General features: G+C 39.3%; 1 protein-coding gene across 4 annotated transcripts in view; it reads left to right on the top strand.

The window, feature by feature from the left end:
* UTRN (utrophin) overlaps nt 1-25997 on the top strand; it is a 368451-nt gene that overhangs the window by 34056 nt on the left and 308398 nt on the right. For all 4 annotated transcript variants that reach the window (XM_017813718.1, XM_017813716.1, XM_017813719.1 and 1 more), the window contains one exon: nt 22440-22501. In XM_017813718.1, coding sequence (XP_017669207.1) covers nt 22440-22501 — 62 coding nt within the window. The remainder of the gene's footprint in view (nt 1-22439; nt 22502-25997) is intronic.

A 25997-nucleotide genomic window follows, 5' to 3' on the forward strand; every position in this document is an offset into this window, starting at 1 on the left:
GCAAGCTGCTTTGTTAAAGTTAGTCTGCGCTAACTAACAGACTGTGGAAGGCATGGCAGGAAACTGAACAGGGAAAACTGTTTTCTGTGGCGCTGCTCCATTGTAAGTGCTGTGTGAGCTCTGACTGCGTCACACCTGCAGCCACAAGATCCTGTTGGTAATGCTTGTGTCATGGCTTCCCTTTCACCTATAACATAAGCATAATGTGGCATAAATTTTATTGCTGGTCTGTCTGATTGAAAGTCTTAATGCTGCCTATTTTCTTAAACTATTTAAGTTACAGTGATTTCAGTATTTAATTATTTTGATTCTTTACAGTTCTGCTTACTGTGTCTTCTGGGACTTTTGAATGTATATGCTTATAGCAGCTCCTTTATCCCTCACAGGCTTTTCTCCCCTTTTTGGTGGTATTTCAAGAGAACAATATTTCCTGTGATTTGGAAAGAATATGTTTTGTGGAGGGGTGCTTTGGAAGAGAAGAAATTGGGAATATTAGTCTTTCTTTTTCTTTCTGCCATCTTTGCTTACCCATTCCAGTTGAAATTTCGTGTATTGTCTCTTCTGCTGTTTTGTGACTAGGGCCAAATAACATAGACTGGCAAGGAAAAGACAATTTGAGGATTCCTAGTACCTATGAATATGCTGTTTAGATTCAGTGACAGATGTGGGCTGTTTATTTTGTGAATTGGTGTCAGAACTTCACGGATGCAGACCCTGCTGATAATAGAGAATTAATTTAGTCTCTTTGACTTGACTTTTGATGCAGGTTTTTTTGGTACAAAGCTGAAGTCTAGATATGGGTTTTTAGAAAGAGAAACAAAAATCCTCCTACTGTGTATCAGTGTCATGGCCAACTTTAGAATAAAATGATGGGCTTGGTCTCTGGTCTCATGTATGTTTGCTTCTAGAACAATGTGTTGGATTTGGATATAAGCCAGTTTAGTTGAGAGCAGAAACTTTTCCTGTGTGGCTCAGTCCAAACTCTGTTAAAACTGACAAAAATGTCAAGAAAACTCAGTAATGTGAGTGGAGTTGCTTTTGACTGACTCTGGAGAGCTCAGTAAATTATAGATTGGAGAGATCTGGTGTTCTTCAAAGTCTGCGTGTATTCAGTCCACTAATGTGAGACAGCTGCAGTTGATCACTCTTGGAAGGTTAGAAGCAGGATAAAATCAGTCTGCTTGGTTTTTCACCTGAGCTGTTTTTTGGGGAAAATGTTTGTTCTGGCTCTGTGTGTATTGCTGTGGGTTTTTTAGGAATATTTCTTGGATTTTTTCCTTTCTTCTTTTATTGTTATATTTTTAGAAGAGCATAAACTTGGGACTGATGTTATAGCCAGTACTGGAAATACTCAAGCAGGGAAAAAATGGGTGGAGAAGTTGGGAGGGGATGTTTGTGTAATTGTTTTTTCATGTCCTTTGCTTCTCACAGAAATCCAGAATATAAATAACAGGGAGAGTTTTGAGAAGTTTAGGAAGCACCTTGTGTGCAGCTCTCTGGCTAGAAAATTTTAGGGGTGATTACTGCCCAGTAAATATTGCAGTGTCAGCAGAGGTGCAGCTTTGTTTGTCTGCTTGCTGTGAGAATTGAAGGGACTGGAGGAAGGGGGATTGAAGCTCATCTGATAAAGGCTTTGAATGTAAATGAATTAGTTTAGGTGAAACCAAAATGGATAAGAGTCTCTTCTGTCCTCAGAAGCCTAAAAGACATGAACATGTTTAGTCAGAGATTGGTTTATGGCCTAAAACATACTAAATAATTTAGCTCATATAATAGGATGTCCTTTATAAATGTCTAATCTCTCTTAATAATCTCTTAAGCTCTCAAGTTGATGATAGGTGCTGGGAGTGTGGTGGCACTGGTAGGCTGCTGGAGCCTAACTGGAACCAAAGCTTGCTCTTTGTCTGGGAGGGGAAAAAAGAAGGGATCTTCTAATATCTTCACCTGTTCAAACAAATGGGCTTTCTTCATTACTGTTCTATGTCATGGGAGATAATTTATATTCTTCCAGGAAAACTTCTAAAACTGTTCCAAGGAAATGATTGGGCTATTTTTTATTTATATATACATACTCCACTTTTGTAGCAGTATTTCATGTGATTGTTTTCTTAAATAATTTTTTAACCTCAATTACCTCATTACTCAGATGGATGCCACCCTGTCATTTGCAGGGAGGCTACTTAACCTATATTATGGAGGCAGAAAAAGATGCCAGTTCTGTGAAGCCTTCTGAAAGAGGTTGCCTTGTGGCACTATTTCCATAAAATGTCAACTCCTGAAGCCAATAAAGCATCTTAGCATTATGCCGCTAGATATTGTTTTGTTATTTTATTCACACAGTTGTCAACAGAAGCAAGAGATCAATTTACATTTTATTGTGTGAACTAATTGTGTGGCCGCCACCCCAGTAATGGAATGAGTCTTATTTTTTTAATTGCAGTAGACAGTATTGGCAATGACATGACTGAGACATTTTGCAGGTGGATAGTTTGAGAGCATATCTTTCAAAACTCTGCATTTAGTTTCTGTTACCATTTATGTCTTCCTTCTTGCTCCAATAGTCTCCCTATGGAAATCCCAGGAGCACTAGCCTACAAGTGGAAAACTTCCTTTCAGGTGGGAAGGAATTAATCTGTGTTCCCAGAAGATATATGCACTGATAGCAACTTGAAGTTATTTATGAGAACACACAAGTGGTTACAACAGTCAAAATAATACTTATGGTATTCATATTACTATAAGCTCTGGGTTAGTTAGTTGCTTAGTAGAGCCATGCTGGACCTCAAATCTGTTTGATTTTAAACAACTCTGGCTTTTAAACATCTGAAAATGGTATATGTTGTCTTTGGTGGCATGTGATGAAGGATGTGTTCTGAAATACAGTGTAGTTGTGGATAAAAACAGGTTACATAGTCATGTCATCATATTATATAGTTGCCTTTTGGGTCTTCACCTGAACTGATTTTCATGATCTGAAAGACTTAAAAAACCCTCTTCTTATGTAAATTAAACTATTAAATGTACACACATACTGAAAAACTGGAAAGTTTTCTATTGTCTTGTAGTACAGTCCTTTTTGTAAACTGTAGGGGAGTGTTTTGTTTCTGGATGCAGTCTGTGCCCCTCTGCATTGTGTTGGACAGAGTGGTGCCTGTGACTCACTTCTGCCATACGGAGAAACCATGTTCCATCGACCGGTGAATAATCTGCCACTGGTCCACTTTTATGTTTTCACTGAAATGGTGTGACCCTTAACTTGAGAGCTCCATATGCTTCCTGCCCCCGTCCCTGATGAATAGGGCAGGAATTGGCAGCAGTGTGGTCTGCTATGTGACCTCATTTGTGTGGCGTCTGGGTGGAGTGCGCCCTAATCTTCACTAAGCAAGAGGCTGAGAAAGCAAATTGCAATAATTCCCTGGCTGATCCTTCCAGCGAGTAAAAAAATGGGCTTGTGCTGTGGGGCAAGGAGATGCATTTACTCTGACACTTGTTACGTACTGAGATGAATTTCTATCTAAGTGTTCAGAAAAGCAGCAAACGGTTCAAGGGTTCACTGTAGAAATTAGGGAGTGTGCTGTCTGAGTTCTCTGCTGTGCAGGATGGCAGTCAACAGATTTTCCCTTGTGTCTGCCCCAATCAAACCTGGCACGCAACAGTGTGCACTGACAGCCCTTGGTAATATTTGACAGATAAAAGATCATTTAGTATTGCAAATGCAGATGGAAGCAAGATGATTGTATCTGTCTTGCTGCATTTGACTACAGTGTACGTTTTGTACTGCAGTTATATATCTCCTCTTTATTGAGATAAAATATTGCTTAGGCTTAACTGTTCTGGATCTGATTAACTTGAAATCAGGGCCTGAGATATACCAACTTACAGTATACAGGTGCAACATTCAGTTATATGCCTGGGATGTGAGTAGAGCTGGGCAGGTAGTAGAACCACGACCACGTCACAGATCATGTATTTGTCATTGTTCTGGTAAACTGGCTAGAAGGAGTGCATGGAGTTTTATAGCTGTGAGGCTAACTTCTTAAAGAGATGTTGTCTCTACCGGTCCTCTCTTGTGTTGGTGACTGGTTCCAGCCCAGTGCTTTTAAAGGGTTGCCCCTGAGCTGTCCCCCAGTATCAAGGCTTCAGGACTGCCTGCTTTGGGTTGAAAGAGAGCATCCTGCTTGGCTTCCTGAGCTGCTGAAGTCTGGCCTTTTAGTGTTGCTTTTCAGCTATATTTTTCCCCTGCTAAAATTGTATAGCTCAATCATTTTAAGCTTCAGATTATTTTAAAAGGTTCTTAGCTGGTTTAATACCTTGTAATGCGAAATATTTTTAAAGCAATTCATAATTTCAATGGTCTGCACAGAATGTTTTAACTTCTGCTCCTAGCTCATCTATAGTAAAATCAATATTTACTTGGCTTGTGTCACATGAGTCTCTTTATATATAAGGAAAACATTTCCAGTGCTGCTTTTAGGGTAGCAAAGAAATAGTCAAGTTGTTAATTTCTGAAAGTAGAATAATAGATCCCTCTAAAGCTACTTTCTCTCTTACATACAGTCTTTATACTGATTTTTTTTTTTCAAATTTGTCAGGCACATTCCTTTCTGCTATTTCTCCACTTCAGATGCAGAGAACTTTTGAAGGTCATGAATATGATCTTTTTAGTTGCTGAAATAAATATAAACTTGGAATTGAATATTTCAAAACTAATCTGTATTACTAAATAGCATCCATTGTCTTTTCTCTGAATTTCTGTAATGTAGGTCTTGCATTATAATTTTTGACCAATCAACTTGTTACTAATTCTTGTTGTAGTTTTTCCTTCCAGTGAGAAAGTTCTAAGCTTTAGCTTGAAGATGTCAGTTTGAGATTGAAGATTAATACACTGGGATTCTTAGCATGGGGTACAAGAAAGATAGAAAATGCTGTCACCTGATATCTCACCATCATTCCCTTATCTGTAGCCATAAAATTTCATGCAAGTATTCCTTATCTAATCTACAAGCAGTAACTCAAGTAGCTTGAAAAAAGTTCCACAGTGTGGGTTACACAGACAACTTTCCTGTGGGAACACATCTCAGCATTTTGTTTAGTAGTCCTGAATGCAGGTGGAGTCTCCCACAATGTTGAAGCTCATTTCTATTTAATAAAAATGAGAGAAAATATAGCTGGTGAACTTGGGTATCAAATGATGACTTACTGATAGTGTACTGTGCTGTAGTAAGCAAGCAGTAAATGTGTTGCTGCAGTAAGTAAGCAGTAAATTGTTATTAAATGGAAGCAAGTATTTTTTATCCTTTTGGGTTTTGACCTGTGGACAGAACTGATTATACATAACTTGTTAGCAGAAAGTTGCAAATGCTAATACCTTGACAGGATTAAACCAATCACGGTATACCTCTTGTGTTTTTAGTTGATTCTGATGCACTTTAATTCCTGTCTCTAATAATATCAAGTGGTATATTCTTGCAAATAATCAAAGTGTCTGCTGTTCCCACTTCAGTGCACAGTAGTGCCAGTCTTCTATTGGAGGTGCTTTTTGTTTTGTGTACTTTATCTACCTGTAACTAAGGGAAAAAAAAGTGCTTATTTTAACCAAGTGATTTCATTGGTTTTGAAACTGAAAGAGAAACTAAGGTATTGCTGACAATGCAGGATGTTATCCTTCCAAGATATTTCATTTTGCAATAAATTAATATCAGAAAACACTGCGGTTTAACTCATTTTTAGGATCAAATGATTTAGAAGTGATAGTAAGCAATACTATAACAGGCTTTGTTGTATATAGAGCATGCATCTTGTTTCTCTTTTTTTAAAAATGTGTTTGGTGGATGGTTTGGGGTTTCTTTGTGGGTGTTTTATTGTTTTTGTTATAGCAATAAAAATAACTTCAAGAATTTGCCCTCAGGAGTCGAGGTGGAATTATATTATGGCCACATAAACTAGTTTGCTGTCTTATCAGATGTCCTGCTCTGAGCTAAGGGGAAAGATTTTTATGTCTAAGTTGCAGTAAGTGTGCCTTATTGCAGGTAATATTTTCTTTGTTGCTGTTCAGTGCCTCTGGTAAGTTGACTTCGGTAGTTGCCAAATGCCCATCCAGCTACTGTCTCACTCTCCGCTCAATTGGACAGGGGGAGAAAAAGAAGACTGAAAAGCTCATGGGTCGAAATGGGGACAAGGATATAATTTGCCAGTTCAAGCTGTGGGCAAAGCAGACTTGATTGAGGGGAAGTTCTTTTAATTTATTGACAATTAAAATAGAATAGGATAGTGTAAAACAAAGGCAAAAGCTAAAACACCTTCTCCCTACCTGTTCTTGTCTTCCCACATTGAATTGCACTCCTTCATTCCCAAATCCTTGCCTCCCTCCCCCAGTGGGAATGAAAAAGCCTGCTTATTTAAATTATATCTTCAATTAGAACTGGGCTTTTATTTGTGAGAAAAGCTGGCTTTCCTTGGCGGACACATGCAGTCAACTCTCAGCAAGAGCATGAGCTTACTGTGGTCCAAAAATTTTCAGATGGTAAAAATGGACTCTTGATCTGAAACAAATATATCTAAAAGTAATTCCAAGTATGGTTTAGCAAATATGCTAATGCTTGTGGGAGCAGGGTTTGGCTGATAATGTTTCCTTGTACCTTTCTTTATGGTGTGTAACTCTAAAACCAACACAAATGGAACCCATGTTTGAGAAAAGCAGACTTGCATTAAATATTTGTAGCATCTTGAAAATGGTCCTGATCAGCTGCTAAGCAGTGTTCTGCTGCTCTGTGTGTAAATGCTACTCTTACTTTTAATGGCATCAACTGAAGGAGCCTACAGGAGCAGTAAGACTGGTTTACAGCCAGCATATGTGGGAGTAGTGAATGTTTTCTAGTGCCTTTTGCGAAGTCCTGGCATGGTGTTCCTTATTTGCCCCGTTTCCAGTCCCCTCTTTGGCGCGCACAAAGCTGCATGTGCCTCGTAGCTGTCACTCCTCCAGAGTGATAGAGAGTGAGTCAGATCTGTGACAAAATGTGTATGTTCTAATAGCCTTGTCCTAATGAATATCCTTGAACACTATACGCAGCAGATCCCTCTCAGGTAAATAATTAGCTATTGTTTTGACGGTGTAAATGTGCTCTTTATCTGTAAAATGGGAAGCTATTTGACTAGCCTAAAAAATTTACTCTAGCCATTAAAAATAACATCCCACAAAAAACAACCCTTCCGAATCCAAACAGAACCAAACATATCTGTGTACCCAAATTATCAGTGGTTGAAGTAATTAAGAAAAATAAGTGTTCTTCATCAGTTCAGTAGTTTAGCATGTGGTCCTCCCAGAGCCATTGCTCTCTGTTCAGTTAAAAATTGGATGTGACACTATGAATAAATCTGTAGCCATCTTATTTTTTATAGTGCTGTATGTGGGAGCAGAGCAAAGTTGATGATAGACTTGGTAGAAATTCCTGTAAAGTGGCTCAGACAGCCTGCAAAGCAAGAGGTTTTGGGGAAATGCTTTACTGGCTTAGCAATAGCTCTTAAAGACTTTTGAGGCAAATAGATAATTTCTGATTGGCTTATGTTATTATTGACTGCTTTGCAGTGGAAGAGTGCTCTCTCACATCTACTAAATCATAGAAGCTTTCTTTCTTGTCTTTGCATATTCATTCTTCTGTTGTGTTCTCATGGCAGTATAAGTGAATTATTGAGCCTTCACCTTTGTAAGAAACAAATCAAATGTGCAGTTAAGAGAGTTAAAACAAAGTTCCAAAAGAGTAACTTATGTTGTCAGAGAAACATTTTTTTTTTTGGCAATCTCCCTGGTATAGATGAGTGATGTGGTGTGTGTTTTTTAACTTTGCACAATTATGATTTTGCTACTACTGTGGTGGTTTTTTTGTGTGACCTTCAGCTTTCCTCCTCATGTTATGCTTAAGTACCTCTTTGAAGTTATTTGATAAATACCTTCCATTTCTCAGGCTCTTGGTTTGAGGGGCTGCAGTGGATGGGTTGTCTGGGCATGGGGATGTTGGTGCACTCGCAGAACACAGATTAGCTCAACTGCTTAGAGCATGGTGTTAATAAGGCCATCCTTCCTGATCTGACTATAATGTGACACTTCTGTATTGATCTCTTAATTCTTCAGGTTTTGTGTCTTAACTGGTAACTTGCTTTCTATCTGCATCTTTCCCCTCCTGACATACCTTTCTGCTGTCCTGTGTTTTGGAGATTGAAACAATCCAGATGAAGAACTTGTGTCATAGGTTGGAGATGGTACGATAAATACAAACGTCCATGTGTCATCCTTGCTCACTCTTAATCTTATGTATTTCTTCCTCTCCCAAGAAGGAATATCTTCACATACTACTCCCTTACATGGTTTCTTCCACTGTGCTAAAGGCAGAGAATAAAAGGTAGAAATGCAGGCTTTTCCTGGGAATTTCTGTGGCTTTTTCTGTAGTGTTGCATGTCTAGGGGGTGTAGTTATTGCAGCTGAGCAGCTGGAGTTCTGTCATCTTCTAATGCTCCCTTACTGAGCCCAAATTTCATTCTGCATTTGAAGGGTGCTAAGGCTGATAGCCTTAATTGCTTTTCCTTTTTGCAACCATATAAAGACTTGAGGAATAACAGTGTTTAACGTGAATTGAAAGAGTAGAACAATGTGACAAGACAGTCCCTGAGCTTTAATTTTAGTTTTTAGCAAGTTGATGGTTTTCTTTTTATTGTATAATTATCTCTGCAGGGCTGGAGGCAAGTCTCTTTCAGGTATAAGGTTGTAATGAAATGCACCAAAATTCAAACTAGCATAATAGGTTGCTATGTCATCTCTCAATCATGCTAATTCTTTTGAAAACAAAAATCTTCACATATATTCCTTTTATTTTCTAGCCTTCTTAGATGTCCCTTTGACACTCTGATTCTTCCTTTGCATTCTCTTCTTTCACTCAGTTTTCACTTGTCACTTACAAAATTTAAGGGTTCTGTTTCTGGATAAACAGAGGTTTGCAGATGTCATCTTGTGAAGCCAGTCATGCTAGTTTGTAGTTGGACTGAAAAGATTCTGAAGGATAAAGCAGATCGATACTGCCTTTTAAGCACTTCCGGAGCCCTTCTTAGCCAGAGTCTGTAATTTGAGGGGGATCATAGCAATATTTAGTAGAATAACTGTATAAAAAAGGGAATACTGTGTATCTTCTGGCCACTTGAGTTACTCTACAAAAGTGAATTTTCATTTCGAAATCTATTGGACAGTGATAATGTCTCTTGTGCTGTTCGAGCAAATAATGGGTAGGTAGATGACTGACATTTAGGATGTACTTGGTCCTGCTATACCAGCTTGCAGATGTGTGTGCAGTAGCAGGAATTCTCTTCTTGCCCCTTCAGGGTAGGCTTCATAAACACTTGGGTTTTGTGAATGATTCTGCTTCTGCCACAGGTTGCTCTTGTGTGTCAGCGTTGACAGTCACTACGAGCACTGTACTGCAACTTGCTCTGTCTGATGCTTCAGACAGCAGTGTGCATGAGTTCGTATGCCCTTCTCTACATCGTTAATACTGTTTTCCATTTCCATTAAAAAAAACTATGTGGTTTTATAGTTTAGTTATTGAGACTGTTTTCTAAAGGAACAAACAGCTGTAGAAAGATCTTGGAATAACTGTTAAATATTAAACTGTTAAAGGTTTTCAACTGTATTTACATTACAATGGTTTAAGATGATATGTTAATGTGGAACAACTTCAAAGTTTTAGCAAATTTCATCAATCGCATAGCTCTTAGTTTTGCCTCGTGATGTGGGTAAGACTGTCAGAAATGCTGAAGTTTCTTGTGACAGTTAACACAGTGTTAAAAGTAAACCTCTTTTTGCTTTTTAGTTTGTAGAAGAGAATTTAAAATTGAATTAAAAATACTTTCTACATGCATTCCCCACTTTCTTCCCACACATAGTTTATAGTACACAAAGCTAAAAATTCAAAGGCAAGTCATATGAGGACAACAGTGTTTTTAGGAGATGATTTTGATTTCTGTTTTGTAGTTTATTTCACCCTGTTCATACCACTTGTTCTTTCTGTGATGATGATGTTTCAGAAATAAGAATCTTTCATTACTTTCATTAAGGTACTATATTTGCATAACCTGCAGTGTGTAAAATGCATTTTTTTTTTTTTTTTACTGCCAGGCTTTATAGTTTGTGCTAAGTAAAATGCATCATTTTATTGAGACTTTGAATTTCTTGTAAATGTGTATGAAGTTAATTTGTTATGGTCGCTTTCTCACTCAGAAATGCAAATACACGTTAAATAGAAAGCAGACTTCTCTTAATCCCATTGGGGGACCATGTGAGTATTGCTTTTCTTTCACAGAGCCAGTGTTTTTCATGCTTCTAGGAGTACATCCTGGCGGTATCCCCATCTTCTTTTTCTTCCTCATTTGACCCTTTGTCTCTGAGCAATTATACATCCATCTAGACCCTTCACGACCTGCTCAAAGCAATTGGGCTTTGCTTCACCAGAGCTGTCTGGTACTTGGGAGTGTTTACATGGATAGGTCTGACAAAACTAATATGTGACTGGGTCTTGGGAGAACTGAGGATGTGCAGAGAAGGTGCTAAGAACTAACCTCACACTGGGATGTTGTACAGAACCCTGACCTTTAAGCACGGCTCATGTCCAAACTTTGCTTATAGCATATATTTTGGGAGATTTGGGAAATACTTGTTCAGTACAATTGTTGTAAGAAATATTATTTGGCACCACTTGCAAATAGCTTTTCTTTCTGGGGTGGAGTGGGAGTGGAAATGTGAAAGCCTTAGAAGAAATTCCCTCTTGCCTTATGTGACCCAGCAATGGTGATCTTGTCCTGGCTTTTTCTGGGGTGGGGGTTAAGAAAAGTGCTGATCTTACTTTTAGTCCTCTAAGAAAGGTGTAAGTACTTTTATTGATTAGAATATCTCAGACCAAATGATCTGAGTTTCAAGATAAACCTTTGCATTGAGGAAACGATCATTTTGTATTACATCAAATGCTTTTGTCTTATGCAGAGGCTGTACTTGGTATTGCTTTGCTGTATAGCCTCTGTTTCTTACTGGCAGAGAGAGTTGATCTACCATGCAGTTGTCATCATTTCCTCAATATAAGTAAATGAAGCCAGCAAAAGCTCTTTGTTAATACAGGTTTGGCTATGCCAGAGTGATGTCCATGTGTGTTTGGTTATTGCTATTAGTGATGTCCACGTGCGTTTTTCATGTTTCAAGGTGGAGGTGTGCCAGCAAGACTCAATAGTGTCTGTGTTTAACTGCTGATTTATGTTCATTGGTGGTGGAAACTTTTTTCAGACTATACCTCTGTTTCTTCCTGTGCTACTAGCTTTCAGTTTAAAGTCATTCAAAGATACAAAGGCCTTCTGTATGGGGGGGATTCCTAAGCATTTTAGTTTAAAACATTGTTATCTAGTTAAGACTGCTTTTAAAAGGTCTTGAACACTGATACTGAATCTTAATCTTCTGTTGGCTGTTTCAACATTGAAATTGGTCAGATGAACTGATTTATGTTACTTATCTCTTCAACCTGGGTGCTTGGATTCACAGTTCTTGTTCAGTTTAGCAGGGGAGTGGGTTACCATAAAAAGGGCTGTGCTGGGTTTAGCCAAGCATGACGCCTATGGTGGTGTCCACAGCTAGGTACCATGTGCTTATGCTTGTTCATAAGCAGATCCTCAGTGGTGCTTCCTCTAATACGCCTTATTTTCCAGTGATTTGCAGTTCAGGGATTTCTACAGCCGTAAATGATATCTGTCTTTCTGTGGACTCTTACTTCCATAAGCTTGTCTCTGCTTTTTTAGCCAATTTATGATAGTGTCCTCTTTTTTCTCGTTTCACCAGTGGTTATCATCATTAATTTTGGTACTTAGGCTAGCAATGTTCAGGCTGCAAACGCCATCCTTCCTGAGGCATAGACACCATCTGTCTGCTGCAGGGACATTGACCTTTGGCAGAAGGTGAAACAGAAAGTCAGGGACTTGAAGCTCTTGAGCTGCTTCATCTGCGTAATTGTGTACTGGACAAGAGCTGTGAATCCTGAATGGGCTTGGTGCCTGACTCCTTAGCACTGGGAAGGCAATGCAAAAGAATCCTTTCTGAAAATGCACTCAGGACAGGATTACACCTGTGAGTATGACTGATCTACTGAAGTTGTTGCCAGAGGCAGCAGTAATAATGACATGTGATTATTTGCTTTCATTAGGTGACTTTTTGTTTTGTTTGTTTAGCCAGTTTCCAGAAAGTTAAAGGTGATATGTCTATTCCAAATAGTACACAAAGCCACTTAATGTGTTAGAGTGACAGTAATCAAACCCTGTGTTTGCACAGGTTCCATCAGTCCTCCTAAAAGCTTGTTATTAAATAATAGAAGCATGGGGATTGGGATGTGTACATGAAGTCCTTTGCCTAAGCAATTGGCAGCTGAAAGCCCATGGCTCAAGTTCTGCCGAAGGCTTTGTAGGCTTTGAACTTTGTTTGGTCTCCTTTTTGACTGCTCTGTTGCTGTATTTTCATAGAATTATAGGACGACTTGGGTTGGAAGGGGCCTCAAAGATTATCTAGTTCCAAACCCCTTGCTGTGAACAGGGACACCTTCCACTAAACCAGGTTGCTCAAACCCCTGTCCAGCCTGGCCTGGAACACTTCTAGGGATGGGGCATCCACAGCTTTTCTGGGCAATCTGTTCCTGTGCTTCACCACCCTCATAGTGAAGAATGGCTTCTGTATATGTAATCTAAATATACTATCTTTCAGTTTAAAACTTTTACTCCTTATCCTCTCAGTGCACTTTTTGATAAAATCCCTCCCCTTTTTGCTTATTAGCCTCCTTTAGATACTGGAAGGCTGCTGTAAGGTATCTCTGAAGCTTCTCTTCTCTAGACTAAACAACCTCAACTCTCTCAGCCTGTCTTAATGGGAGAGATGTTCCAGTCCCCAAATCATCCTTATGGCCCCCCTCTGGACCTGCTCCAACAGGTCCACCTACTTCTTATGTTGGGTACCCCAGAACTGGATGCAAGACTGCAGGTGGAGTCTCACAAGATCAGAGTATCTTCTCCAGTTTTTGTCACACTTTTTGGGAGTAGATCTTTCTGTATTGAAGTGTTCAGAAGTATTCAGTGGGCTCACACTGTTGGTGATCAGTGCCTTTCTTGATTGCATAAATACCTGGTTTAATGCATTCCAGATACTTATCCTCTAACTGCCAAACAGAATTTATGTACTTTCAGAGCAGTTAATCGTAAGGGCTTCAACTTTGGAGACTAATTAATGACTAAGCCAGGGAAGGAAATTAGAGTTTAATTAGAACATCGGATTAGCAGTGCCTCAACCTACTGCTGTTCTGATCAAATGACAAAAGAAAATGTTTTCCAGCAGCCATAAGAAGGGACCAGTCATAGTACTTTACTCCAATTTATCTTTTAATTTTTCTCCATTAAGGTGTCACTGAACGCACAAGAATAAGACACCTTTATGGCTCTGTTTCTTACCTCAAGAGAAAGAATACTCATTTCATCATGGACAAAGTGCTCAAAGCTTTGCTTAGCATCATATTTTTCTGAATGAAAGTTCCCCCTTCCCCAGTGGTGTGATATTCCTTGGCCAGCAAAGGAATGTGACTGGGAAAGGAAATAATTATCTGAAGAACTGGACTTGCCTTTTATTTAATTTTCCTCACTAGAGTTGGGTGACAGTACCAGACACTTAACACACTTCGGGTTGGTCATGTGAAGCTAAGAGCAGGCAAAGTTATGGTGATCATTTCTGTAGTGAACTTGGTGGATTATTTTATGGATAGAAATGAGACTATTTGGTGTAGTTTGTGCTAATAAATATTTTGGATTTGAATTCTTTGGTTACTCTGTTCATTCTTTTTGCTTGCTTCTCCTTCATCTTTAGAGCGCCAATACACTACGTGAATTTTAGGGGCTTCCTTTAAACCTTCTAAGTTTCAAGTTTCATCTTGATAATTACAAAGGTTAATAGGCTGAGGTAAATAATTTACAGGCATCAGTGACTGATCCTTCACAAAATAATGGAATAGCTAATGAAGCTCAGACTTAGACTGTCTGGAAACAAAATAAGCAATTTACGCTTTTTTAAACTTTATTTGCCTATTTGATTTCTGTAGAGACTGAACTTAAGTTTCTCGCTGAGATTGGTATGCAACAGTTCCCTCTGCTTCTGTCTTCCAACTGTTGTGTGCCCAGGAATTTGTAAAGGTAACATGACTTGGTATGAATCTTGATTGTGAAGAATTGAAATGTACTAGTCAGTTGTTATAAGCTGGCCACAGAAGAGTGTAGAACATTTCTAGTATGTAGTCTGTTAAGTGACTTTCCACTAAACCATATTCCTAAGTGCCCCATCCACATGCCATTTGAACACCTACAGGGATGGTGATTTTACCACCTTTCTGGGCAGCCCGTTCTGATGCTTGACTGCCCTTTCAGTGAAGAAATTTTTCCTAGAATCCTATCTAAACCTCCCCTGGCACAGCTTAACTGACAGTGGTATGGCTTTGTAAAGGCATTTCTTTCTTGTTCTCCTTTTTTAATTTCTGAGTTAATTAGCATTGGAAAGTTCATTTTTTATTACCTTCCATAGATGAAATACCAATTGTATTTTTTTTTGTCTTAAGACTAGATTTCTAAATACTATCAGAGGTTTGAGACAATCAAACCTAGGAAACTAACACCTTAATTTTGCATAACTTAACTGCTCAAGTTGCTATGTTATTGTCTTCCACACTGGACTGCTAAGAAAGACGTAAGTTCCATGGGGTTATAAATTCCATTTGTTTTTAAATTACTCTAGTCTGCACACTGCTGTCACTGAAATTCCACCTATATATCTCCTGTATCAGGAGATACTTGGTTAACTTCCTTTCAGAAACATTTAATTAGCATTTGTGTAATTTTAAAAATATATTAATAGCGTACAGTTTTTTGAAATCTGTTTAATGATTAATCCCTGTTCACAAGGAAAGTAGGATACTCTGATAATGCTTGTGTTCCAGTCTTTTTTTCCCCCTGTGTTACTGGTCCAAACTTTTATATTAACTAGTGGAAATTCAATCCAGTATTCATAAAGCTACTTTTGTGTCATAAAGCTAATTAAGTAGCTAGAGGTTCTGTGAAAATCAGGAGGCTCTGAATGCAATGCCTTCACTAAAGAAGAATTTAAAAAAAAAAGTATAGATGTCTTTCCTACTGCCTGATGGATGGCGAGTCAGCATATGCATGTGAAGGACAATCTGGTGCTTGTGATAAGCTCTTGCCATGAAGAGTTTTAGAACAGGAATTATGATAGACTGTAGGAACCTGGGTAAAAGAGAGACAGCTCTGAGGGGATGGATCAGGAAAGGTTTTAATATTTGGAGTGAAAAGACAGGGAATGAGGAAGGTTTGAAGTTGCAGCCTTTGGGCTTTTGGAAAAGGAGAATTGGAAAACCTCTGGCTGAACGGAGTTGGAATATGGAATATTCTGCTCTCTCTGGAGTATGAGAGAGAGCAGAAAAAGTCCGCGTTGTGGATAACTGCAGAGTGCTACTATCTTTACTCTCCTGTCGCAGAGAACAAAATAACATTGTCTTTTGTCCTGTGAACATTGTTTCCTGAAGATGTTCAAACAAGGTTGCTTGTGATGTCTGCCTGATTTGAAACTCTGCCATAACTAGCAGAGAGAGCTACTCACATATATACAGTTTATGGCTTGGCTTCCTTCTCTGTCCAAGCACTATTGCTTACTTGGGCCTGAGCAGGGTCTTTGACATCTGTCGTCTCTGCTTCCTTCTGGTATTCAGATGGGCTTTTTGTGCAGGTGGCTCCTCTGTTATGCAGGAGATTATACTAGATGATCACAGTGATCCCTCTGACCTTATATCCTGTGAATCACCTCCACAAGTGCAAGTGAGCCTAATAACAGTTCTAATTTGGGCAGAGAAAAAAGAGCAGATGGCTAACACTAGCTTGTGGAAAGTGATTCAGTTTTCTTTGTAACCGCTTAGAAATTAAAAAATGTAATCTGTGCTTGTAACAAAACTAGCTGTAGTAAAGCTAGTGTGTGATTTTGTGTTCATAAATTTATTCTTTCTCAAGTGCCTTACTGTTTATGTGCTTAGAAACATCTTAATTGCCAGATTTTGGGCAGGAGTTACCTGCCTCTCCTCTCTCTCTCCTCTCTCTCCTCCCCGTCATAGTGGTTGGGATTTCAGGGAGATGACAACGGCATTGTCCTTTTCTTGTGGGTGAAGTTTATCCTTTGATATCTATGGGGCACATGTCCAATCCACTCTCTATCATCACAGAGGTATTTGTGATACCCTCATTTCAGGTGGTTTTGGTTTTGTGTGGTTCCTCTTCCCCCAGTGTACTTGCTGATAGCTGAAACTCTTTGTTTTAACCAAAGATTTTGACAGAAAATTTTTCAGGCTCTAACCTTGGTAGGTGATCATGGGCAGTTTGTGAAATATGTGCTCAAATGTATTTATATTGTATGTGAAAACTTCACAGGGCTGTCTTGCACTGGGAGCTGGTGCTGCTTGGTTTGACCTAGAGTTAGAGAGCCTTTGCAAGCTGTTGGAGTGAAATGTTGGGTTGCTGGGCCCCGTTGGCCTTCTGGAGCAGCCCTATGTAGGTGTTGGGACACTGCCTCCAACTCTTGGATTTGCATTGTCATTGCATGAAAACAGCAGGGTCTCTGACTGACCAGCGTGGGCCATCAGGCTCAGTGTTTGGTGTCACAGCATTATTTTGGTCTCCTGAGAGCTTCTAGTTATCTCTCCTTTGCTTTTAATCATCATTCCAATGTGCTGAGACCAGCAGTGTGGCGTGTTAGGTTGCTTTTGTTGGGAGGTATGTAAACAGCTATTTTAATATTCCTTCAGCTGTGAGGATGCCTTCCTCTAACTTATCAGTTGCTGGGGGATTTTTTTGTTGTGAAGTAAATACAATTTAGCTTAGACTCACAGCACATTTCAGTGTGCTCAGAACCAGAGCATGGTCCTTGTTACTTGTCTGTGTTGTTTTGTTTTTGGTGGTTTCTGCTGTTGGGAAACACCAGGGAGTGAGGTCCAGGGGTCTTTTTAGCTTTGGTGTTTTTTTTTGTTTTTTTTTTTTTTGTAATGGGTCTATTTCATAGTTTGTTCTATACAGAGAATTCATAATTTGGGCAGCTGCATTTTGTGTGGCATTTGCTGTAGGCAGGCATTGTTACTTTTTTTTTAGAGACACTATTAAGATAACTGTGGCTTGCCCAATTGCTGAAGCTTGGAGAGAGAAGGAATGAGGGAAAGCTTTGTGCGCAACACTGATTGCAGAATTTAAAATTGCAGTGCAAAGGTGAAAGTTTACAAGGAAATCACTTGTTGCTGGAGCTCTTTGGTGTTGCAAGAGAAGAGGGAATCTACAGAACTATCTTAACTTTTGTTTTCTGTTTCTCTCCTTCCCCCCCCCCCAAAAAAAGCCTAACCCAATGCAAAACTGCAGGGCTGCTGATAAAGATGGTTTTGTGTTGATGAAGTCAGGGCCCGGTAGTCCAAATGAGCATCAGAGGTTCTGTGAGCTCAGTGGTCACAAACTCTGGTGCTTTGTGTCTTGCTTGGCTTATTGCCTCTTGCTATCAGGGATAAAAGCCACACTGGTTTCCATCCTCAAATTTTAGATACTTATTTTGTGTCTTTTGATAGGTGGATTAGTCTGAGGGAGTTTGGCAAAAATATAGTCGCTTTCAAAATGCTTTTTCTATCCAGAAATACAAAAATTTATCCCTCTTTTTGTTACTGTTGGCAGGTTTGCATGTGTGCTAGTCCTGGGTGGGACAGTATCTACAACAGATACTCCTGATTGCCTGAAGACATAGGCAAAGGGATGATTCTAACTTCATTACATTCCAAGTGTCTTAATTGAAACCCACAGGCTAATTCCTTCTTTTATTTCTAAATTCCTTTGCTGAAAACCTAAATAATGAGGTGAGGAAGACAAATTTAAGTCTTAAAATGTGAGATGACCCTTGTTAACCTGTGCTGGAGTGGTTGGGAAATTTCTGCACTTTATTTGCCAATCCAGTCTGTATGCTTCTCCAGGGCATTTTCATTATAGTGCTGTTCTGCCAGCTGTTTTGAGTGTGATAACTTTTGTCTTTCAAAAGCTAAATAACACTGCTCTGTCATGTAAGCATATAGTGCATTTTGGGGAAATAAGAACACTGTCTCTCAGTATGAAAAAAAAGTTGAGTAAAGGACAAACCATAATGCAGTGAGGCTTTTGTTTTTACTTCTGCTTTTAGATCACTTAGATTCCTTTTTGCTTGCAAACATGATATTCACAAGGTAATAGATTAGAGTTGAACTGTGTTTTCAAGGTGCCCCAAATGAAATTAAGGGACAATGTTGTGGGTGGAAGAGGTATGTAAGGCTGCAGAAGCGACTGTTGGGGGCGACTGAATGCCAGAACACAGACTGGGCATCTGATCGCAAGAGCTGGTTGTTTTGAGCGTACTCCAGTTGTGTGGACATACATCATGCTGTATAACAGAAGAAGGCTTCAGCAAACGAGCATCCGGGATAGGAAGCTTTCCTTCTCTCCCTTGTCATCACAAGAGTTTCATTTTGTGTGTGTATGTTTAGGTTTGTTTTTATTTCCTCTTAAAGGAACAAACTGTCCTGACATGGTCCATTACAAGTCCATTAAGTGACCGGAGGGCAGGCAGAGCCATGTTGGCCAGAGGAAACAGTCGGTAGGTAATGAAGCAGAATTTGGCCCTGTGTCAGTTCTTGGCTTTTATTGTCAGGCTGTGACAGTGTGAAAGGAAACAAATGTTTTAGCAGCTTGGTGAATTTGTTTCTCACTGGGCTGTAACTTGCTGACATTTTTAATGTCTTGTGTGAGAAGTTGACTGGCTGTAGCACTGTGTGTTTTGCTGAATGGTGATATTGTTTTTTTCACTGAATGTGGCTAATTTGTTATCCAAATCATAATGTCAGCCTCCAGGGGTTAGTTTGACAGACTCATAGGAATCTAAAGAAAATTACTTTGAGGGATAAAATAACTTGTCACTGTTATTACGAAGCACCAGCATTTCAGTTGCAATTTTTTTTTGCAGGGATTTATAGCAGAAAGCTCAACACAACCCTAGCTATAATGGCCAATTACAAAAATCCTGGTTTCAGAGGCTTTTATAAAGCAAACATGAAAACAGAGCCTGACTGGGCAAGTGTTCTCTGTGTGTTTTATAACCGACCAGGACATTTTGGGAAAATGGGAATTGTGGGGATTCTGATTCCTTGCTTAACTGAAATAGAAATGATGCTTCAATACTGAAGAGGTAGTTAGGGTATATGCATTCATATTCTTTCTTTCACTGAGTCTTTCATCAAGACTAAGTAGTTTGTGTTTATTGGATATGTTTCTTGATGGGGTTTTTTCCTTCCCCTTCCTAAGAAACCCTCTTTTTGAAAAGAGAGAAAAGAGGCTGGATTTGTAGTAAATGCACCATGGTAATGCAGCACACAAAGCAGGAGCACTTACATGAACTGGACCTGAGGTGTTGGGGGAGCAGGTGTAGGAGCAAGGCCCGCTCTTGTTGTCCTGGGAGGTAAAGCTGGTGTAATGCTAAAAAGAGCTGTTGCCTTCTGCTGTGAGTGTGCTCGTGAAGGGGTTGAACCCTCCAAGAGTTGGGTGTGTAGAGCTCCTACAGTACAGGATTTATAAATCCTTAACCCTTTTCATAACTGTTCCTTTTACACAGTCATGCAACTATTTTTGGCCTCTATGTTTTGCCTTTATTGTGTTAAGGAGTAATACTGTTAAAAGAATGTGAGACCTCAACCTTTGGTGTTAGTCGTTGTTCTTTCTCACTGAAGCTTAAGGAAGGAAAAAGTAGATGGAGCCTTAGGGAAACATCCTGGTACTACATAGGTGTGTACTTGGGGGTGTTGACAGAAAAGGGACAGACAGAGGTTTCTGAATGATATTTGAAAGGGAGAAGTATGTTTAAATCTCAATACGTCCAATACAAATAGTATTTGCAATTAATGGAAACTGAAAACATTATCAAGAATTGGACAGAGTCTGGGATTGAGTTTTGTACAAAGCTAGATTTTTGGTCCAACAGTGGCAGTTAATGATCTAGTCCATTCCTGTCTCTAAAGAAAGAAGAAACCCCAAACTTGTAGGGAAAAAAATAGAGTAAATATGTTCATATGTGTATTTGGAATTTTCATCTTGACCCTGTCAGTCTCCTGTGAGATGGATAGTTAAGATCTACCGGAAAGTTATTTTGTTCTGTCTGTCTTTGATACAAGGAGCTCTGTTTCACTGAGGGAAGACAGCAGGGTTAATGAGGTCTCTTAGGTAATTATATTCACCCAGAACAACACTTTGAGTTTCAACCACCTGTTTTAAGAATGGCCTGCAGTGTGTGCAAAATAGCTATCTTGAAGCTCTTTCAGAAAAATCTTTTTCTGCATTGGTCTATCTTTAATGCCTGGTTGAGCTTGAGGTATGACTCAGGAGTCGACTGTGTTGGGTCAGCTTTAGCTGCCAAAGAAGAGAGGCATAGAAGGGTGAAACAAGGGCTGCTGGCTGACATACACCCTTTGACGTGCCCTAAGCAAATTTTTCAGCTGTAGCCTAAAAGGAGCCCAGACCTGAGGTTTTATTCTAGATTGTTATGGACAATTTCATAAAGCTCAAGTCTGTCAACTGTCATTGCCTACCAATGTGACTTCTCTTGTCTGGACTGAGCTGTAACTGCTATTCTTTGTTCATGCACGTTAAGTAGAAAACACCTGGTAATTGTTTTCACAGCTTTATGGCTAGATATATTAGACATGAATACACGAATAGCATGAGTGTCAGATGCATGTCAGGCCAGAAATGAGAGAATTTGAAGTCATCTATCTAAGAAATCTTCTGGTTGTATTCTGTGATTTTTTAAAAAATTTTTTTTTACACTTTAAAAAAAAAATCTGGATTTTGTAGGTAAAACTTCAATATATAAATCTCAACTTGTGCTGAAGTATATTACCTTTAAAGTGGTGCCTTTTGATTGTAATCATTGCTTCAGAGTGCATAAATTTTCATGATTTCATGAAGTAGAATGTTTGAATGTCAGCTTTTTCTCTGGCTTCACCCTAGTGCAGGGACAGTTAGTCTGAACACCATGGCAGTGTGCTGCCTTGTGGTGTGGAGCTTGGAAAAATTGATACCAGCTGCCACCAAGAGGTTCTGCAGGAGAGCATTCCAGGCAGCAGTGTCCTGTGGGCACGCAAAGTGTGTCTCTCTAGACTGGTCTGTCAAAAAGCTGGGGGAGTCTTGAAGGTCTCTTGGGGACTGTGATCTGAGTTGCAGCTGAATTTGCTTGGTAGAAGGCACTGCCTGTCTTGGCTGTGGTTTTGGATTTGGAGTTTGAAGCCTTTGAAGGCTGCATGTATTTTTCTTCTTGGCTGCAGCAAGCAGAAGTAAAAATCCATAGTGGATGAACTTCCTTTCCCTAGTTGGGTTGTCAGCAGCTAAGCCATTGTCATTTAAGTGCAGGTGCATAATCTCACCTTTAGCAGTGCTCAGTGCAATTTACCCAAGATGTGTCCTGTGATATGGACAGAGCTCTGCTGGAGGTGACTCATCCTGGTTTAGTGGGACAGACTCTGTAAAATTGCGGGTTACTCCTAAATGGCTTCTTTAAACAACCTGGGAAGCTACCTTCTCTCTGCACAGCTAGAGGCCACTGCTCCTCCCTCTGCTTTGAACTGCAGGACTTGTCCTTCCTCCTTTCCTGCCCGGTCCTTCTGGCTGTGTCCCAGATCCTAGGTGGTGGTACTTTGGTGTCACACCAGTAGGGATGTCTGAAAGTAAAGGCTGCTGAGCCCTTCTCACACTTTAGCTGAACTTGTCTGTGACTGATCACTAACATGGTTCTGAACCCAGGTGCAAAGCCAGGCTGAGGGTGGATGAGGCTGCAAGTGCTTCAAGGGTGGTTCCAGTAGCTCAGCTACCGCTGGACTGTGTGCTGAAGGAGGCTGTTATCTGCAGCAGAAGCTTGAATAAGGGCCTTGGCATCTCTTGGAGTAATGCATCTAGGGAAAAAGGTGTTGACAAAGTCTCTTAATTAAAAGCCCGTGGTTTCATAGGTTGCTTTTCACCACATGGGAAGCTTGTGAATTTTATGCATCAGAATCCTGCCTGGGAGGTGAGGTGAGGCTGAATCTAATGCAAAGGAGCTGCTGTGGTTGCTAGCAAGGGCAAAACATTTGTGTGACTCTGCAAGTACTAGTGTCTTGTAGAAGTTCAAACAGCTTTATTGACAGATTAGGCAGAAAATCCTTCAGGATAGTGCTTGATATGAGCTGTTTTGAACAATCTAGGATTAAGAAGAATGCATTTTCACTCATTGTTTTCTTCTTATTTTCTTTCTTCAGATGAACACAATGATGTACAGAAAAAGACCTTTACAAAATGGATAAATGCTCGGTTTTCCAAGGTAATGTTGATTTGGAAGTACTGCTTTATTTTGTTTGATTCACTTTTTAGAACAGTATTGCTCTTTTTAGAATACTCCTGTTAAAATGTGTCAATATGTAATGAAAATAGGTAAAATACTGTAATGTTTGTTCTCTCAGCTTCCCCATGCACATAAATATTTGATACTATCTCCTAAGAAAAAATGAAAGATTCTATTTCTTGATATGTTAGTATAGTTCTTTGCATGAACATGTCTGGTTTTTTTCCTCTCTGTACAGTTTATTTCTACATGCAGTTTTCAGAGTGCATTACAGCAGATTTTGATCCTTAATCACTGTGTGTACTCTGTGTTGCTGAGTCAGCTTTACTCGCTCTGCAAACCTCCAGTTGAAGCCACCTGGTCTTGCTACTGCAGTCTTGACTGAAATTTTGTATAATTACTTGCTCATTTTGAATTTTCCTTGGCTCTCATGCTCTGTTTCTTGTTTGAATTTTCTTTATTGATTTGAAACTTACTGAGGATCTTTTGTGCTTTAGGATGAGAAAGGAAGTGATGTTTGCTTTGGGATGACATTTAAAGCCTGCTTTTTACACTGTTCTGCTAGTAGGGAAAAATGACACTTTGCCCAGGAGCACAGTTGCTATGGGAAGTTTTTCTGCTTCATAGTTTGAATGTGTGAAGGAACATGGGATATTATTAAGGAAAACTCATGTTTTTTTGCTAGCCAGCATGGTGCTGCAAGTGGGGTAACTACTAGTTTGCATGCTGTTAATGAAAGGGGTCATGCATGTGAAATGCCAAAAGCAGATATAACGTAGAAGGAAGGGTGTGTGTGTCTGGGATTGGTTTGTTTTTCTTTACAAATAAAGCAATGACAGTGCTTTATCAGTGAATGATTGCCTCTGGAGCACTGCCCTTCTGAAGTTCTTGATCGGCAACATAAGGCATTTTTACTTTCCTTCCTGTGCAACAGGACTCTGGGCAATGCAAGGATTGTGGCCTTGGTTGATTCGCTTTGGCTTAGGTTTGTTTTGGTTGAAATCTGATAACCTGCACTCTTCATCCAATGCATTCTTGGCTACTTTGCTCTTCAGGGAAGGAGTGCGTATGGGTAACTGATTTCTCTACATTCGGCTTTTGACTGCTGCCCAGAGGAAAGGTGGTCCTGCAGGAGGAACACTAGGCAGGGCAGGATCACGTAAGGAGAGAAAATGTGGTGAGAAAGAAAGGACTGTTTACAGAGACGTATCCTGGCATAAAGATGGCATGACTACGGAAATGAAAGTGATACTGAGAATGTGCTAGGTGACTTGTTAGTATGTGCTGTGGAAGTTGTACTGAAGTAGGTAAAATTGTTTTTCGTCTTTGTTTGTACACCTCTGGATATATTTTATAGTGTCTTTGCCTTTTGTACCGTCCATATTCAGACACATACTGTTTAGCTCCTGGATTTCCCTGACACAGGGTATGGTCGTTGGATTTGAAGACACTCTATAACTTGGTAACTCTGTAACTTCATGGTCCATTAAACCAACTGAAGCTATGAAGGCCATGCTAAAAAGACTCCTATAAAAGGACATACTCCTGACATCCAATTCAAACTTAAGCATGGGTACTTTGCCATGACAAGAAGCAGGTTTATGAAAATTGGCATGTTCAAATTGCTGGTGTTAAGTAGAAATCTCATATATGAAAATCTAGTTTCAACTGTACCTTGAAGATGTAAAGGGACTGATTTCAATCCTGTTGAAGTTTTTGTATTTACCAAGTCAGTTGGGTTGATTAAAATTCCTTTTCTGTGAACTAGATTAATTCAGCTGCTTAGTAGGATAGAGAAATCTTAGAGGCTGGGTGAATGAAGTCTGACTTACATGCAGAAAACAAAATGGTAACTGAGCTATTTTGTGTGGAATTGCAGATTTCACTCCAAGAATTTTACGTGTCCTTCCGTGTTAATTATGTTGTACTTGCCCTTCATTTAGACACACAAATAAAAAGTAATCCACTGAGCCTCTGTAAACTATTTTGACATACAAAAATTCTAGAATTGCTGAATTTGGTTTAAATCAATTCAGTAGGGTTTTACAAGGGATCCAGAAAGAGAGCAGTGTTTTTCCCTTCTCTCATCAGAGAATAGGTAGGTAAGCAAAACACCTAAAGTATCTCAAGTGTGCTGTGAGGTGCCTATATGTGCTTTAGGACTCTATTCAGTGAGATGAGTTCTTGCTGTAGTTTGCATTACAGTAACTTGTGTTTGTGCTCTTCATTTAAACTGTGCTAGAACAATGCATTCTGTTTGCATGTATTGTTTGAAATGAAGGCACAAACATTTAAAGTGAATTGAGTCTTAAGGTCAATAAATGTACTCAGCCAAGGCTCAGTGCTCAGTGTAGAAATATTTACCTTAGCAGAGCTGTGCACACTACAACTCACAAGCCCGTGATGGTTACATAGTGAGGATTTTTTTTTTAAATTAAAGGGAATAAAAATTGTTAGATAAATAGTCTGTTACTTCCCCCAGTAGGGAAGTTGAAGTTTGCATTCAAATATTGATGCAGAACATTTCAGCATACGCTTATAAAACCATGTGATGTTTTTACTTATTGTATTTTTTCCCATTACTCTGTCCAGTCTAATTTCAAGAGTCAGATTTAGGTGTTTCCCTGTGGTATAGCCTTGCCAATTAAGTCATTTAGTTGTATGGATAGCTAATATATGTTCTTCACACTCTGTAAAATTTTCTGTGCCTTTATCCCTTTATATATTAGTCTTCATTAGTACTTAGCAGTTCGTATGTATTAATGGTTATATTGTCAGAACACCTTTTTGCAATGCAAGAGTACTATCTTGTCAGAGTGATTTACAGCGACTGTATAAATAATAAAGAGAATAAAGGTAAATATCAGAAGTGGCTACTAATTTTGAGTGCTCAGCCTGAGTCACTGGCTAAATTGTCCCAGAGGATTTGGCGTTTCTGTCATATTTTGATATAAAACAGAGTTCTTGAGTCTTACGAAGGGATTCAGAGCATTCATTTCTTCTGCAAACTCAAGCAAACCATTTAAAATATCTAGCTGTTTTTTAGATGGAGCTTGATCAGCATAGAAAAGGGACTTCAAGAAGATGATGTCTGTGTCAGCAAGGACTGGACTTAATGATCTAAGGAAGTCTCTTAGTCTGGCACACAGTTAGTGATTGCACATAAAATTGCTTTAAATGATTTTGATTAGACATAGGGGAACTCTTGGCTAAAAGTAGAGTTTGAATTCAAGTCCACAGGATAACTTAGTGCTTCTTTAACCATTTGTTACTTGTTTCACATAGTTAAAGGGAGAGTGAACAGAGATTTTATTATCAACCCTAGTTTTTCAAATGTCTGAATAGTTTCAGTCTGTATCTGTTTGCACAGCATATCAACAGGCCTGGGACTCTTAGTTACATCTCTCAGATCTGACTCTTCAACTCATAACTGCATAGCATCATGGCTGGATACTCACACTTGCAACTCTAGATG

The sequence above is a fragment of the Lepidothrix coronata genome, unplaced genomic scaffold, assembly GCF_001604755.1.
Source record: "Lepidothrix coronata isolate B3197 unplaced genomic scaffold, Lepidothrix_coronata-1.0 Scaffold42, whole genome shotgun sequence".
In the NCBI taxonomy this organism is placed as follows: Eukaryota; Metazoa; Chordata; class Aves; order Passeriformes; family Pipridae; genus Lepidothrix; species Lepidothrix coronata.